This window comes from Furipterus horrens, unplaced genomic scaffold (assembly GCF_987537825.1).
Source record: "Furipterus horrens unplaced genomic scaffold, mFurHor1.1.pri manual_scaffold_5, whole genome shotgun sequence".
Taxonomy (NCBI): Eukaryota; Metazoa; Chordata; class Mammalia; order Chiroptera; family Furipteridae; genus Furipterus; species Furipterus horrens.
The window spans coordinates 173507057-173525448 of NW_028327175.1; the positions used below are offsets into that span (position 1 = coordinate 173507057).

At 34.9% G+C, this 18392-nt stretch overlaps 1 protein-coding gene across 4 annotated transcripts in view; it reads left to right on the forward strand.

Moving 5' to 3' along the window:
• CCSER2 (coiled-coil serine rich protein 2) overlaps positions 1-18392 on the forward strand; it is a 168409-nt gene that overhangs the window by 113682 nt on the left and 36335 nt on the right. For all 4 annotated transcript variants that reach the window (XM_090278317.1, XM_090278318.1, XM_090278319.1 and 1 more), the window contains 3 exons: positions 125-208; positions 9684-9770; positions 13066-13155. In XM_090278317.1, the coding sequence (XP_090134443.1) occupies positions 125-208; positions 9684-9770; positions 13066-13155 (261 nt within the window). The remainder of the gene's footprint in view (positions 1-124; positions 209-9683; positions 9771-13065; positions 13156-18392) is intronic.

Genomic DNA, 18392 nt, shown 5'->3' on the forward strand with positions numbered 1-18392 from the left:
GATTTCTAAAATCTTATTTTCTATTTGTTCTTTTCCATGCTAGCATTTGGTCTGGGGTGAATTCAGGTTGAATTGCATGCCTGCAGTTATTGTATTAATCTCATATTTTTCTTCTTTCTGACAGGATGATGGAAGTGGTTCATTACATGATATACAGCTATCATTGCCATCTAGTCCAGAACCAGAAGATGGTGATCAAATATATAAGGTATGACTAGGTAGTCTTGCTGAATGTTTTAAAATTCTTTTTATTACCAAAATTGTAAAGCAACAAGAATTAAAACATTACTAATAAATGTTTTAAAACCTTTAGCTTTGCTGTCTTTTTTAAAGTATATTTTATTATGTTGTTAGAGTTGCCCCAATTTCTTTTTCCTTTCCTCCCTTCTTCCTAGTACCCCACTTCTCTCCAGCAGTCCCACCCCCCTTAGTTCACATCCATGGGTCATGCATATAACTTCTTTGGCTTCACCCTTTCCTATATTATTCTTAACTTCCTCCTGTCTATTTTGTACCAACCAATTATGCTTCTTAGTCCCTGCACTATTTCCCCATTTCTTCCCTTTCCCGCTCCCAGCTGATAACCTCTAAATGATCCCTGTACTTATGATTCTGTTCCAGTACACTAGACTCTTTCATTTTCATCAGCAAAACCCCAGTTGTCTTTCTGTCTCATCCCAAATGGTTTAGCATAAAACTCTCCAGTTCCATCCTTGCTGTCATGAAAGGTAGGAGTTCATTCTTTCTGCTGTGTAGTATTTCATTGTGCAAAGTACCACAGTTTTTGATCCAGTCATTCACTGATGGGCACTTATGCTGTTTTCAATACTTGGCTATTGTAAATAATACTGCTGTCAACATAGGGGTGCATAGGTTCTTTTGAATTGGTGTTTCAGGATTTTTAGGGTATAGTCCTAGCAGTGCAATTGCAGGATCAAAACGCAGTACCATTTTTAGTTTTTTAAAGAAATTTCATACTGTTTTTGTGGCTGCACCAGTCTGCATTCCCACCACGAGTGCACTATGGTTCCCTTTTCGCTGAATCCTCACCAGAATTTCTTGTTTGTTGATTTGTTAATGATGGCCATTCTGAGCTGTGTGAGATGGTATCTCATTGTGGTTTTAATTTTCATTTCTCTGATGGCTAGAGATGTTGAGCATCCTTTCACATGCCTTTGGGCCCTCTGTATGTCCTCCTTGGAGAAATGGTTGTTCAGATTTTTTGTGCATTTTTAAATTGGTTTATTTGTCTTCCTGGTGTCGAGTTGTATGCGTTCTTTATATATTTTGGAGATCAAACCCTTGTCCAATGTCTCATTGCCAAATATGTTTTCCCATACGGTTAGTTCCCTTTTTATTTTGATGATGTTTTCTTTAGCTGTGCAAAAGCTTTTTAATTTGCTGTAGTCCCATGTGTTTATTCTTTCCTTTATTTCCCTCACCCTTGAGGATATATTGGCAAATATTTGCCATGTAGGATATCTGAAATTTTACTACCTATATTTCCCTATAGGACTCTTATGGAGTCATGGCTTATTTTTAAGTCTTTTATCCATCTTGAGTTTTTCTAGTGTATGTTGTAAGTTGGTGGTCTAGTTTCATTTTTTTGCATGTCCCTATCCAATTCTTCCAACACCATTTGTTGAAGAGGCTGTTTTTACTCCATTTTATGCTCCTTCACGCTTTGTCAAAATTTTTTTTAATTTTTATTTTTATTGTTTTTCTGTTACAATGTCCCACTTTTTCCCTCATTGCTTCCACCCACCCAGCCCACCCCTTCTCCCACAGTCCATCCCGACCCTGTTGTCCATGAACATGGGTTATTTATATTAGTTCCTTTGCTAAACCCTTCCCCTACTTTGCCCCTTCCCTCCCTCCCCCCTCCCTCCTGATAACTACCCTTTGTCAAATATTAATTGACCATAGAGACTGGGGAATATTTCTGGGTTCTCTATTCTTATGCCAGTACCAGACTGTTTCGATTACCATGGCCTTGTAATATAGTTTTATATCAGCTATTGTGATTCTTCTACTTTGTTCTTCTTTCTCAAGATTGCTGAAGCTATTCGGGGTCATATTTGGTTCCATATAAATTTTTCAAATATTTGTTCTAGCTCTGTAAAAATAGGTCATTGGTATTTTAATAGGAATTGCATTGAATCTGTAAATTGCTTTGGGTAGTGTGGTCATTTTAATTATGTTAATTCTTCCCATCCATGAATATGGTATATGCTTCCATTTATTTGTATCTTCCTTAGTTTCTTTTTTCAGTATTCTGTAGTTTTCTAAGTACAGGTCTTTTACCTCCTTGGTTAAATTTATTCCTAAGAACTTTATTTTTCTTGTTGTTATAGGAAATGAGGATGTTTTTTCTAGTTGCTATCTGATATTTCATTGTTAGTGTAAAAAAGTGCCTTCAGTTTCTCAATATTGACTTTGTATTCTGATATTTTGCCAAATTCACTTATTAGATCAAGTAGTTTTTTGGTGGAGTCTATAGGGTTTTATATGTACACTATCATGTCGTCTGCAAATAATGACAGTTTTACTTCCGCCTTTCCAATTTGGATGTCTTTTATTTCTTTTTGTTTTCTGATCACTGTGGCTACAACTTCCAAAACTATGTTGAATAGAAGTGGAGAGAGTGGAGATGCTTGTCTTGTTCCTGATCTCAGGGGGATAGCTTTCAGTTTTTCCTCATTGAATATGATGTTGGCTTCAAGTTTCTCATATATGACCTTTATTATGTTGAGGTATGCTCCCTGTATTCCCACTTTGCTGAGTGTTCTTATCATAAATATGTTCTGTACTTTACCAAATTGCTTTTCAGCATCTATTTATATGATAATGTGATTTTTTTCTTTAATTTTATGTGATATATTATGTTTATTCATTTGTGAATATTATACCATCCTTGCATCTCTGAGATGAATTCTGCTTTATCGTGGTGTATCATCTTCTTAATGTATTGCTGGATCCAATATTTTCTTGAGGATTTTAGCATCTGTGTTCATCAGTGATATTGGCTTGTAGTTTTTTTTTCTTTGCTGTGTATTGACTTGGTTTTGGAATTAGGATAATACTGGACTCAATGAAAGAATTTGGGAGTCTTGCCTCTACTTGGATTTTTGGAATAGTTTGAGAAGGATAGGAGTTGGTTCTTCCCTAAATGTTTGGTAAAATTCACCTTTGAAGCCATCGAGTCTGGGGCTTTTGTGTGCCAATTGTTTTTGATTACTGCCTCAGTTTTACTAGTTATCAATTTATTCAGTTTTTCTGCTTTTTTGATCCAGTTTTGGAAGATTATATGTTTCCAGAAGTTTGTCCATTTCTCACAGGTTGTTAAATTTCTGTCATATAGTTGTTCATAGTATTTTCTTACAATCCTTTGTATTTCCGTGATATTGATTGTAATTTCTCTTTCAGTTTTGATTTTATTTGTGTCCTCTCTTTTTTCTTGATGAGTCTGGTTAAAGGCTTGTCGATTTTGTTTTACCAGCTTCTGGATTTATTGCTCCTTTTAATTTTTCTTTTAGTCTCCAAGCTATTTAATTCTGCCCTGATCTTGATTATTTTCTTCCTTCCACTTCTCTGTGCTTTGTTTGTTTTTGTTCCTCTAGTTCTTGTAGATATGGGGTTAGGTTGTGTATTTGAGATTTTTTAATCTTTTTTAGGTAGGCCTGTTTGGCTATGAACTTCGCTCTCAGGACTACCTTCGCTGTGTCCCATAGATTTTGGGATATTGTGTGTTCATTTTCATTTGTTTTCAGAAACTTTTTAATTTTTTCCTTGATCTCATTGTCAACCCATTCATTGCTTAATAGCATGTTATTCAGTCTCCATGAATATGAATGTTTTTGAGTTTCTCCTTGAGGTTGGTTTCTAATTTCAGCCATTATTATCCAAGAAGATGCTTGATATAATTTCAATTTTCTTGAATTTATTGAAACTTGTTTTGTGTCCTACCATGTAATCTATCTTTGACAATATTCATGTGCATTTGAAAAGAATATATTTTGCTGCTTTGAGGTAAAAGCTCTGTATATATCAATAAGTCCATTTTTTCTAGAGTGTTGTTCAATGCCACAATATCCTTGTTGATTCTTTGCTCAGAAGATCTATTCTTTGTTGACAATGTGGTATTAAAATCTGCTACTATGAGTGTGTTGCTGTTGGTATCTGTCTTGAAGTGTCCTCCAAGATATATTTGGTGCTCCTAGTTGGGTGCATATATGTTTATAAGGGTTATATCTACTTGATGGATTATCCCATTAAATATTATGTAGTGTGCTTTTTATGACCTTTGATTTGAAATCTATTTTGCCTGATATAAATATTGCTACCCCAGCTTTTTTTTAATGTCTATTTTCTTGGAATATTTTTTTCTTTCCCTTCACTTTCAGTCTGTGTAGAGCTTTTGTTCTGAGGTGGGTCTTTTGCATATATGTGGGTCATGTTTTCTTATCCATTCAACTACCCTAAGTCTTTTGATTGGAGCATTTAATCCATTTGCATTTAAGGTTATTATTGATAGGTACTTAATCATTGCCAATTTTTCCCTTTGTCCCTGTCTTCCCCTCCCTCCCTCTCTCTCTCTCTCTCTCTCTCTCTCTCTCTCTCTCTCTTTCTTTTTTCATCTTAAAGCAGTCTCTGTAGCATGTCTTTCAATACTGGTTGGTGGAGATGTATTTTTGCCGTTTTTTTTTGTCTAAGAAACTTCTTTTTTTCACCTTTCATTTTAAATGAAAGTCTTTCTTATATATTTGCAAATATATAAGGAAAATCCTGGAGGACTTCAAGAAAGGACTTGTTGAAGGCCTTTGATTTTCATTAGCTGGAATATTTCTTGCCATTCCCTTCTGACTTGTATTGTTTCTGTTGAGTAATCAGTTGATAGCCTTATCACAGACCCCTTGTATATTACTAGCTGTTTCTCTCTTGCTGATTTTAAGATTCTCTCTTTGTCTATACACTTTGCCTTTTAAATTTTGATGTGTCTTATAGTGGGCCTCTTTGGGTTCATCTTCATTGGGATCCTCTGTGCTTCCTGGACTTGAATGACTTTATTTCATCAAGTTAGGGAATTTTTCTCTCATGACTTTTTCAAACAGGTTTTCTATTCCTTGCTCTTCTCCTTCTCCTTCTAGTATTCCTATGATACAGATACTATTCCATTTCATGTTGTCCTGTAGCTCCCTTATATCCTCTATGTTCTTTTCCAGTCTTCCTTTGTTTTATTGTTCTGTCTGGGAATTTTTTTCTACCATGTCCTCCAGGTTGCTGATTTAATCCTCTGCTTTATATAGCCTGTTTTTAATTCATTCTACTCTGTTCTTCATTTTCTCCTGGCTCTTATTAATAATTTCTATGTCCTTTTTCATGCTGGTGTAGTTTGTAATAACTTCCTTGTAGCGTCTTTGGCATTCTTTGGAGTTCGCACTGAGCTAATTGAGCATCTTTCTAACCAATATTTTGGACTCAGTGTGTGATAGTTTGCTTGCCGTTATTTCATTTAGCACTCGTTCTGGGGAATCCTCTTTTCCTTTTGATGGGAGGAGTGTTTTTTTTTTATTTCTGTCTTTCTGTTTTAGGTGACTCTTCTTGTCTACTCTACTTCTTAGATTGTTTTGCTTTGACTCCCTGTCTTCATATGTGACCTTCTGTGGCAGGAAGACCTGTGGGACTCAGTGGTACAGTCTCCTTCCGCTCCTAACCCTGATGCTCTTGGGATACCCTTTATGCCGTTTATGTGGGCTCTCTGGTTATAATTGGGTTTTGGTTATTGGGTCATTCTTTGATGGATCCTTCCCTCGGCTGGCTGGCTTAGAGTCACTCACCCACCATGTCTTTTTTGGTGTTGTACAGGTGCTGCTGAAACAAAACCAAACAGCTTAGGAAAGAAACCCATGCCTGCAAAAATGTCCCCCACCCACAATCACACTGTCAACATCAAAGAGCCCATATTAATAAAGGTGTAAAAAGATTAAAACTATTATAAGAAAGGAAAAATGAATATGAGATGACTGACTGAAAGAAAAATGATTTTGAGAGGGTAGAGGGAGGAGCAATAATAAGAGTAGGGAATAGAGACAAAGCAAAAAGAGAAAGTAAAGTTTACATTATAAATTTAAAAAGGAGGGAAGATGGAAGAATGGAGTAAGAGACGGGAAGCATATAGTATTAGGATTAAACAGAAATTTTAAAAATATATAGTGAGAGAGAGAAAAAAATAGGAACCAGATTGAAGAAAGAGATCCACCACAGCATTATCATCAACAAATTAGCAAAGATTAATATAGATGGGATTCGAATAAGAGGGCAAAAAGAAAGAAAGAAAAGCTTAAGAGACGTCTGGAGGAAAGAGAAATGATTTTGAGAGGATGAGGGAGAAGGAATACTAAGAGTGAGGAATGAAAACCAAGCTAAGACAGGGAAAAATTAAAATTTTAAATGAAAAAAAGAAATGGCAGGAAGAAGGCAAAATGGAATATGAGAGGATAATGTTCAAATTTGAGACTTGAAATTCAAAAATAATGTAAATCTAGAAATAAAATTGAAGAAATGCAACAATGACCATCATATCCACAAACACCGAGCAAAGAGTGCTAAAGGTGGAGAGAGAATAAGGGTATTTTAAGAATGGGAAATGACTGTTAACAAGAAAAATAGTTTTGGGAGGCTGAACGGGGAAGAAATAGTAATAGTGTGGAATGGAAACAAGTTGTGGCAAGAGAAAAAAAAATTATAAATGAAGACAAAGAGGAAAGAAGAAGGTAAAATGGAGTAAGAGGAGGGTGAAGCCAAATATGAGATTTGAAATAAAGTGTAATTCAAAAACTAGTGACCTAATAGGCACAAACTTGAAGGACAAGAAATGAATGTTAAAACTATGCAGGAGAGAAAATGTTGCAAATCATGAAGAAAACCATGATGAAATTCATCTCTGTAGTGTATAGTGTTTACCACTTTGTTCTCTTTCTGAATCTGCCCCCGGTGATGTCATATGGTGTCCCAGTCTGGCCCAAGGCAACCTGTTCAGACTAACAGCCTGTTTAAACTAGCCTGTTCAGGCTGTGGCTGTCTTCTTCAGTTTTTAGTCAATCTTCAATCAGTAGTCATGCTTAAGCACTGCAGGGTGGGACAGAGTAATTCCTGCATTTGGGGGCTATTGCTTCCCATCACCCTGATGCCACTTGGGGGGTGCGTTCTGCCTAAATACAATGGCTCCTTTAATATAGGGGATGACTCAGCATGGGGATCCTATTGTCTGTTCCCTTAGTTCTCTCCCCAAAGCCTCCACCCCAAACTCTCCATAAGCATCTGTAGTCCACTCTGACTCTGCTTTGCCGGAGCCCAAGGTAAGTGGCTGCATATGAAATTGTATGCATTGGCCCTTTAAAAGGCCCCGTGTGACACCAGCTATCTCTCCCTGTCAGGCAGAAACTTGGCTGTTTTTCACAGCTAGATGATATCTGGGTTTCTTTCTGGCTCTGATGCTGTAGGCTGGGGAGCCCACACTTCTCAGTAGAGTCCCCCTCCCCCCCAGCCATTGAAATATCCCCCCAGCCCTTCAGCTGCTGCCTGTGGGAGCCTGGCCAGCCCTCTCATGTCTCCTCTGCACTCCATACCAGTCACGTTTTGGTGAAGTGGTTTCTTCTGTCTGTCTGTGGTTATATGGCTTCTCTCCAGCTATTGTTCAGTTGGTTATTCCGGATTATTTATCTACCATTTAGTTGTAATTCCAGATTGGTCCTGGGAGGAGGTTAGTGTAGCTTCCACGTACTCCTCTACCATCTTGGAACTCCTGTAAAGTCTTTCATTAATTCTTGGTAATCCAGTTGCCCACTGGACATTTCCACTATATGTGCCATCCGCAGATACCTCTATGTATTGAAAACTCACAAGTATTTCTTTTTGGACATATATCTACCTCCTCCTTTATTCTGCAGTTCTTGTAGTGGCACAGTCATTTACCATATCACCCAAGCTAGAAATAAAGGTGTCACTCTTGACTGCTCCTCTGTGCTGTTTTCTCACATGCAGTAAATCATTAAAGTCTTTCAACTTTGATTCTTCTGTTCTCCCTTCCCTCTATTCTCACTATCATGAGCCCAGCTCCTACTTATCTGGAGTAGTTCATCTTGATAATAAGTTCCCTAGCCTAATTTTGCTGTTGTCAAATATGGCTTCCAAACAGCTAGCCACACCAGCCAGGGCTATCAAAGACATCTCAGATGCAGATTCATCTGTCGCTCCTAGCTTAGGCCACATTAAGTACTTCTCCCCCAAATTTAATACTTATAATACCTTTAATACTTTATATTTCTTCAACAAGTTAAGTAGAACATGTTGCCAATTATATGTATGTTTGTGAGAACTGGCTCTTTGACTTTTGAGGCCTAGAAAATGATCTTATGTGTTTGAATAGGCTCTTAATATACTTAATAAACCCTTTGTCATGTTTCCTTAGGTTTTCACCAGCTTTTAACTTTAATGTTAATTGTATAGATGCTTCAAAATTTTATGTAATTAAATATATTTACTATTTTTAATACTTTCATTTGGCACATAGCTTAAAACTATATTCTTCATGATCTGCAACTAATTTTGTTCTGATTTATGAATTTTTAAAATTTCTAAACTCTAACTTAACTGGAAATCTTTTTTATACGCATATAATAAACAGTCTTTGCCAATTGTAGTATACATATCATCATTAAAAAATTCTTTCTCCCCTATTGTTTATTTGCTGTGTTAAAACCTTTGCAAAGTGTCTATTTCTGATCTGTTGTTAAAGAGATTGAATTTTTTATTTTTTTTGTTCCCAACATATCTGAAGATGGCATACTTTGCTCAGTAACAACACATTATAATTATTTGCTTACATATTTTTCTCTATGAAGAGATGATAGTAGTATTCTAATTTCCTTGCTTCCACTACTTCCTCAGTATATCTTTCTGGATAATTGAATAGTAGTAAACAAAATAAGTATAGAGTAATCATACTATCTACTTGAAAATGTAACTGGATTTCTGCTTAACTTGACAATAGATTTCCATTTAATGCTGTTAGGAATTTCTTACAGATTAAGTTGACAGTGTATTTTCTTTTGATTCAGGTGGTGCTCAGAAAAGTGGCTTCTGAAAAAATATCTCCATTGTTACCCTTCAGGCACATTTATCTTTCTGCTGATTTCTGAACTAGCCATGAAATGACTGTTTCTTTAATTATACCATTCCCTTTGCTTATTGTGCCCTTCAGTGAAAGGCACCTTTTATACATCCCTTGAAATTTAGCTGGAGTTACTGTTTTGTATGTAATTTGTTGTACTATATGGCCTATGTCCCAGTTTCCTTAAATGTAAAATGGGGATAACAGTACGTACCTCAGGGTTGTTCTCAGGATCAGTACTTATCTTGGCACCTTGTTAAGTACAATGAATATAAGCTATTGCTGCTATTATTGTTCATTGTTTACATGTCAAACTCTGTTAGACTGTGCATTCATAGAACATTAAAATGTGTTTTGGGTTTTTTCTTTAATAGCTAGAATATTAAAGAAGAATTTTTCTCTTGAGTGAACAAGTCACTCATTGCTCATTGTTCATCATTGATTTAATATTTCTCACTAGGGTATTTTAAATACAGTTAAATACTTCATGTTAATTTTTTTCATGTTTCAGAATGAAGATTTATTAAATGAAATAAAACAGCTTAAAGAAGAAATAAAGAAAAAAGATGAAAAAATCCAACTATTAGAGCATCAGCTTGTAAGTATTTTAATATGTAAGGAAGACTTTTTAAATTCAGCAATATGTATTTTATTTTTATAAAACTATAGCCAGAATTGAAATGTGATGTTGGTTTTAGCTTTCAGAGTTGCATTATTATATTATTTTTAGATTACATACTCTCTAAAAGTATGTGATTTAACTTACATTTTAAATTGTGAATAGTCAAGGTGAAAAGAAAACCTTTGCCCATTCGTTTTCAGTGGCCTATGTTTTGGGGTTTTGAAATTCACCAATTTATAATAATTTTATTGATAAAGGGTAAAATATCTTTTCTTCGTGTGTTTTTAAAGACATGAATAGTGGTGAGTTGAGAACAGGATATTTTTCTCTCTTGATAACAGAATGAACCTGGTGTCCAACTTAGATATCTGTACAGCTTTCTGTTAGAGGAAATGTTTCTTCTCGGTGGATGATGTTCAATAGAATCTTCATAACTTTATAGTGGTTACAATTTCAAATGTAGTGCCATATGAAAATAATATGTACATTGTCTTGAAGTTAAATATAATTTAGTTTGTAATAATACAAAAGGTCAGGATAACAAGAACATAATGGCATAAAAGTACCAATAGGCCAAGAAAAATTTGTTAGAAGTCAAAAGCATATTACTAAAAAGTAGGTTTTTCAAATTATGGAAAACTCAAATATTTGCCACATCTTTCTCTTCATATGACAGCACATAGACACAGAAAGAAAATTACTTTTAGAATTGCACTATGTGGGATACCCATCCTGCACATCCCTCAGCGCGGATGAAATGACTGACTCAGAGACGAAATGCCTGAGGAAAGAGAAGGGGAGTGTCCCACAGAGAACACTGCTGAACTTTCTTTAGGTCTGAGTTTTTATTGGATTATTTACGTGCAAGAATTCATGCTGCAAAAGGACCTTTCACCTAACCATAAAGAGGGGCAGCTAGCAAAGATATAGATCATTCATTAAGTTAAGACAATGGGAGCAGACTTTCTGAGGTCAAGGTACAATGCAAAGGTTTAGATTGTTTCTTTGATTTAAACATCCTGTTAGCACAGGTTAAACTTAAACCAAGCAGAGCAGGCTTTACTAGTTTCAAAGAGCACATTGCATTCTTATTTCTTCCTAAGATCCTCTGGAGTGTGGGAATGGTTTTGCAGGAATTGGAGCATGCCAACCAGCTGTCTCTGAGACTTATGGGCCCATGGGACGGTCCCGACTCAGAAAGCAGTCACAGTTTCTAATACCATACAGACCGGTCCCCCACAGCACTAGTCAAGATAGAATAAGTAATGTGCTTGCATTAAGATAAACAGTTTATATTATCTTTTTTCGCCTTTACATACCTCCCATATATATTGAAAGTTAAGTCCTATTATAGTGTACACCAGGAGACTCTAAGGTGACTCTTTAACAACATGTGATTGAACTGTGTGGGTCCACTTATATGCAGTTATTATTATTATTATTTTTGCAATAAACATGCGTAGTATTGTAAATGTATATTCTTTTCCTTATGATTTTTAAAATGATATTTTCTGTAGCTTTATTGTAAGAATACAGTATATAATACATAAAACATATAAAGTATGTGTTAATTGGCTATTTATGTTATCTTTAAGGCTTCTGGTCAACAGTAGGCTATTAGTAGTTAAGTTTTGGGGGAGTCAAATGTTATACATAGGTTTTCAACTGCACAGGGAATTGGCAGACCTGAACCCTGCATTGTTCAAGAGTCAGCTGTATATTGAATTTTGTTTCAATGACTATCTTATTTCTTAGGAATGGGAAATTTATCTGTACCACAGAGATTTTTTTTTTTAATTTTATTTTATTTTATATATGGAAATTGGAATGTTCTAATTGCAATTAAAATACATTTTTTATTGGTAATTACTTTAAAAATAGAAACTTAAAATTTTAACTTGATGCAGTAATCAAGAACTTGTTTCACAGATTTTTCTACAAGAAAGTATATTAACCTCCATTGGAATTATTTTACAAATACAAGGGAGCCCCCCCAAAACCCAAATTATCTTATGGGGGGTGGTCCCTTTGTAGTAGTCTTCTCTTGCTTGTGAGTGTTCTAGGAACCCATCTGTTATTAGTGTAATAGCATTGTTGTGAGAGGCTGCATTCAGCTTCAGTGAATGTTTTTTGAAGACATTTCCAACCCGTTTGCCCATTTCAGGATGGGCGATTTACGAAGGCATCTGCCCACAACCGCGCTGTTTAGCAGTTTTTGACCAAAAATGGCATGATCCCCTATACCCCACCCTCCCTGTTCCCCCAGTCTCCCCCCAAGGGACTTTATATTGTTTCCCTGGAGAAAAAAAATCCTCAAAAGGAGACATTTTGCCAGTGTGGAAGAGGTGAAACAAATGGTAGAAGCATTAAAAGTCATCAAAATCGACAAGTTCAAAAACTCCTTTGAGCAGTGAAAAAATCATTTCAATAGGTGAATACACCAAAAAGAGTACTTTGAAGGTAACTGAAGTTTAAACATGTAAGAATAAATACAAAATTTTTTATAAATAAATTCTGGGGGTTTTTTGGATTCCCCCCTTCATAATATGGTTATATTCCAACTTCACACTAAGGAGAAATTCTCATTATCAGTCTTTTCATTTCTTTTTCAAAAATTTGGTATTTATTTGAAAGACCAAAGTTTACCCAATAGATACATTTGTGTTGTATAAATGACTAAATGTATACTTTGAGTGGAATCATGTTTAGAGAATTTATTTGTGAACTGAGATGCTAAGATAGATCTTGTCAAAGGGTGCAGATCTTTCAAAGTATTCCAATCCAGTAAAGTCAGCACATCATTAAAGGAGCTTAAAAGTATTAGACATGTGAAAAAACAGTCTTACTTGCAAACTGGTGGTATTTAAATTCAAAAATGAATTTAAGAAATTGTGCTGCAGTTATTGTATTAACCATAATAGTTTAGGGAAGTACTTAAATTCTTGCAAATGTATTGTTTATATACTATATATTGTTATATATTCTTTATTTGTATACATAGTACTGCATATATTTATGTGTATAAAATTATAGGTAGTGTATTTTATGGATAATACAAGAGATTGCCAATGGTAATTTTGACTATTCAAAATTTTAACCTTTGGCTGACTCCAGAACCCAATTTCTGAATAAGATGGAAGATTGTCTAATAGATCTTGATGTTTATCCCCCCTTTTTTAACCATTTAAGAGAGACCCTAATTATGATACTTTGTATATGTAGGTATGTATGAAGTATTAACACCAGTATAAAAATTTGTATTTTTGTTCAGGCGACTCAGTGTAACTGTCACCAGAAATCTAAAGAGGAAAAATGCATATATGCTGATAAATATACCCAAACACCCTGGAGAAGAATTCCTGTAAGTAGCATATACCCATAAACCCTTCTCCTGTCATTTACTGTTTTGATGTTTTGTTTTACCCTTTTTTACTCTAGTTTTTAAAAATTTTGAATCTGCAATGGCTATTAATTTCTTTTAAGTAAGTCTTTTTTTTTCTTCTCTTAGGGTTTATGTGCTTTCTAAAGCTTCTCTTTGTGTCTTACATAAGTGAATGTGCATTTAATAGCTTTTCCATTCTGCATATTATAACCCATTTTATTTGAGTGTCTAGTCTTCTCTGACTGCCTATATTTGTGAGAGTATTATTTCCCCATACTCTTAAATAAATAGAAATCCAAAATGCAATCTTACCTCTTTGGCAGCACATGACTCTGAAAATCTATGATGCCATATATTCTTTTTTTCTTGAAAATTTTCAAGTATATTTTATTATGATTACTCATATTTCTCAATTATTGAGGCTGTTAGGAAGTATAAATGCACTAGGATGTAGACAGTAAAGGTTATGTTTTAGACATAGTTAGGGAATGGTTTATTCTAAACAGTAGAAAATAACCATGCAGTCTGTCCTTATCTGTTGTTTTCCAAAAATGATACATCTCAAAACATATTTAGTGCTAAAATACACTGACCATAATTTAATCTGAGTTTTTCTAAACTTAGTTCAGGTTGTATCTGAGCCAGAGAATCATCATATGACCATCAGTTATTATTATCCTGTTGTATAGTGCTAAGTAATAGATAGTTCCTGTTTAGAGAATGCCTAGTAAGCCAGCCTTGACTTGTCTTTTGCCTTATTTTAGCAGTGGAATCCTAGTAACACAAATGAAAAGGTTAATATAATCAACAATCCAGTTTATAAAACAGGCAGAGGCCTTTTAAGTTTATAAAATACATGTTTCTTTTAATCTAATTAGCAACTTTAATGTGCTCTGTATAAATATGATGCTGATAATTATTTATTCAGCAAGAGTTTGGTGAGCCTGTCCCATCTCAGTTAGGCTTTTGAAGTAGAAGTGGGATTTGCAGAAGGAAATACACAGACAAAGAGATTCTTCCATTAACAAGTACTTAATAAAGGAACTGGTGATGTCATATAGTTAAAGTGCAGTAAGTTCTATAAGGTTCAAATATTGGGAAAGTCTAGTTGGAAGAATCAAGGAGCATGGTTAAGAAGGTGACAGGAGTGGTTGAATCATAGAAAGCAAAAGATGCCAGTAAACAGAGGTGATATAATATTCCTTTGAAGTCAAAGGATGTGGAAATTTATCTGTTTGGAAACAATTGCAAAATGAAAACCATGCCTCTTGCTTCTGAATTGAGCTTTGGGCTTTCCGGCTTTCTCCAGTATCTTCATAGGGATGTTTGTGACTCCTGACATTTTTACTAAGTAAATCGGTGGTTTCATTAAGTGTGAGTAGTTCTATTTTCGCATGCTCCTGGGATTCTTTATAACATCTCTGGTTTCCTCAATTTCACTGTTCTGAAAATTGGCAATGATTTGTAAGCCTGCTCACGAGACAAAAGTAAGTGGTGCAGAACACACTAAGACATTCCTGAGTATATTCCTGAGTTAGCTTTACTATGCTCTTGGGAGAAGTGAAGGTCAAATTTTCGGCCTAGCACATCTAACAAACCCAGACTTTAGGCTTCCTTATTATCTATTACTATAGGAATCACCTGGCTGAATACCTTTGTTTTATAGATAGGTAACAAAAGCCAGGGAGATTAAATGGCATATTAAAGTTTCCATAGTTAACCAGTGGCTGAACTCTAGTACTATTAACTTCAGACTGCTGGCTTTTAGTCCAAGGTTCTTTTCCCCAAAAGCACACTGAGGAGCCTTGAAGGATTGAGAGTTTTTGCAGATTGAAATGGGAGATATATTCTTGGCAAAAAGAACAATACAGGTAAAGACAAAGAGGTGGAAAGATACGTTTGGGCAATGGTAAGTACATTACATGATTTTAGCAGGGACATAGGTGTATGTTTAGAGAAATAGTTGAAGTTAAAGTTCTTTGGAAGGTAGAATTTAAAATTTTATCCAGGAATTACTGGGAAATAGCTGTATTCATTTAAAGAAATATAATTATTTCATTAATTAAATATTAATTGTTAGATGTTAATCTTAAATATTGATTTTCTCTGATTTTATGTTCTTTGGAAACCATTTATTGTAATAACAAAAATTTTATTTTTTCTTTTAAAAAGTTATATCTGATTCTACATGTTCATTTTTTTAGCAAGAACACAACATTTAAACAAAATGTTGATGATGGGGGTGGGAGATGCAGTGGGACTAATCTTTGGCAACATCTAGTTTGTTTGGCGGTGATTTTGGGAATAAAAACATATTATAGTAAAAAAAATTCCCCAAGTTTAGTGTAGATAAAATTGTTTTTGTTTTTTGTTTTTATCTGGCAAAGCCTTTGAGAAGATTAAAAGTAATCGTCTGAGTACTTGTTCTTTGTTTCCTGTAAGATCTTGGAACATTTAAGTGCCCTTCTTGAGACTCTCAGTTGAGGATTACCGAATCTATCTCAGAGATTTGTGACACATACGTACCCATTTCCTGTGAACTTTTCCTGGACTAGGAGAAAGAAATCTGGCTGCAATGGAAGGCAGAGAAGGAGGTGGAGGAGAGAGTTACTGCCTTTAACACTTGCTAGCAGCTATTTAGGATATGGAAAGAAATTTTTTTAAAAGTAGACATCTCAGTCAGAATCTGTCAGAAAGGAGGATGATAGGCCACCAACAGCAGCAGAGCAATAAATTTGAATGTGTTGAGCCCAACATATATTTTTATAAGTTTTTTCAAAAGAAGTGTTGTATCACTTAATTGCTGCAAATACGTAAATTTTTCAAAGTAGAGAACCAATGGGAAATACACCAGAGGATGAAATAAGGTAGTAGAACAGGGAAAAGGAATAAAAGCAGATATTCACTTATTCATTCACAAATATTTGTGTGCCTACTCTATTCTGGACACTGTCCTAATCTGAGAGTATAAACATGAAAAAGGTGCATATAGCCCCAGCACTCAGGATGCTTACAGAAACTTCATGTTCCTAAAATTGTATTAATGTCACTCTTTTCCTACATATGAAAAAGCTGTGACTAATTTCCTGATGAGAGACAAACAGCTGCCCAGGTTTATGCTATGTGGTAGAGATTTTAGCAGTCCATTGTGATAATCCATAGAACATATTTGTAATATTTAAAATTTTATCATGGGAGATATAATGAAATGTTAAATGCAAGAAACAATATAACTCAAAGATTTGTCTTCAGACCATTTTCTCCCAAGTTCTTTTTCTTTTATACCATATGCCTTCCCGATTTGGAAGTGGGCAGCATTATTGGTTAATTTTTATTTGAGATTAATGTCCTGATTTTAAAATATGCCACTAAAAGTATTTTAAATGAAATATACATATACTTTTGTATTTAAACAAGTAAAATTTATGACGTGGTCATGCAATTATTTTTAAACTGTTTAATGTTTAGTCAATATTAGATACTGACCATTGAATATGGCCTGTGTTTCAATGAGCTAAATGCTGACAGGTACTATCTGTGTTGCTGAGACATTGTATTCCATTGTATGTCTTCTACACTGATTTTATAAACAATATTACTGTGACTTTCATTGCATGGCTGGATCTGAAACCAATAACTGAGAAATAGAATTGTATTTCAAGGCTAGGAACAAATTAAATATGTCTATTATAGCAACTGATTTATCTTGTCATAAATTTTAGGGTATTAAATCTGTGTCTTCCCTTACCAAATACCAGAACAATGATAGAAGGCATTTTTGAAATCACTGAAAGAAGCAAAGGTAGCCCCAAAGTTTTCTACTACTAGGATCTCTTTCATTGGTGTAATGTAATGTACAGTTTAATCTACTGAGTTGTTCATTATAGTGCAGGCAGGACATAGAGAGGTTTTACTTTTAGGATTTGATGTTAGACAGCAGTCAGTAAGACATGGATGATCCTTTTAACTTCCCAAGAAGCATCATGTTCAAATCAGCTTTCCTAGAGGTAATAAAAGAGGTCACAAGGGTTGCTCCCCTTTTAGTCTGTGCTAGCAGAGTGATAATTTTATTAGGCCTTTATTTGCTGGAATATTCTAACTTTTCTTTTTCTTAGGCAATTACAAAACCATTTCTACAGATGTTTTAGAAAATTACTATTTTTTTAAATGTCAAATGTAACTAACTTTTTTTTCCCAAGAGAATGTCTCTTTGGTAGTATGCTCTGAAACTGCTATAGTTACATTAATATTGTATTTTTAAGTATATTTTATTGATTATGTTGTTACAGTTGTCCCAATTTCTTTTCTCTTTGCTCCCCTCTTCCCAGGACCCACCTTTCCTCCAGCAATCCCACCCCCCTTAGTTCATGTCCATGGATCATGCATATAAGTTCTTTGGCTTCACCCTTTCCTATATTATTCTTAACTTTCCCCTATCAATTTTGTACCAACCAATTATGCTTCTTAGTCCCTGTGCCATTTCCCCATTTCTCCCCCTTCCCTCTCCCAGCTGAGAACCCTCCAAATGATCCCTATACTTATGATTCTGTTCTTGCTCTTGTTGTTTGCTTAGTTTGTTTTTGTTTTTATTTTTTAGATTCAGTTGTTGATAGTTGTGAGTTTGTTGTCATTTTAATGTTTATAGTGTTGATCTTCTTTTTCTTAAATAAGTCCCTTTGACATTTCATATAATAATGGCTTGCTGATGATGAATTCCTTTAGCTTTACCTTGTCCGGGGAGCAATTTATCCTCCCTTCCATTCTAAATGATAGCTTTGCTGGATGGAGTAGTCTTGGTTGTAGGTGCTTGCTTTTCATCACATTGAATACTTCTTGCCAGTCCCTTCTTGCCTGCAAAGTTTCTTTTGAGAAATCAGCTGTTAGTCTTATAGGCAACCCCTTGTAGGTAACTCTCTGCTTTTCTCTTGCTGCTTTTAAGATTCCCTCTTTATCTTTTACCTTTGGTGTTTTAATTAGGATGTATATTGGTGTGGTCCTCTTTGGGTCTAGCTTGTTTTGCACTCTCTGTGCTTCCTGGACATGTATGTGTATGTATTTCCTTTGCCAAATTTGGGATGTTTTCCTTCATTATTTTTTCACATAAGTTTTCAATGTCTTGTTCTTTCTCTTCTCCTTCTGGCTCCCCTATGATTTGGATGTTGGTATGTTTAAAGTTGTCCCAGAGGTTCTTAAGCCTCTCCTCATTTTTTTCAATT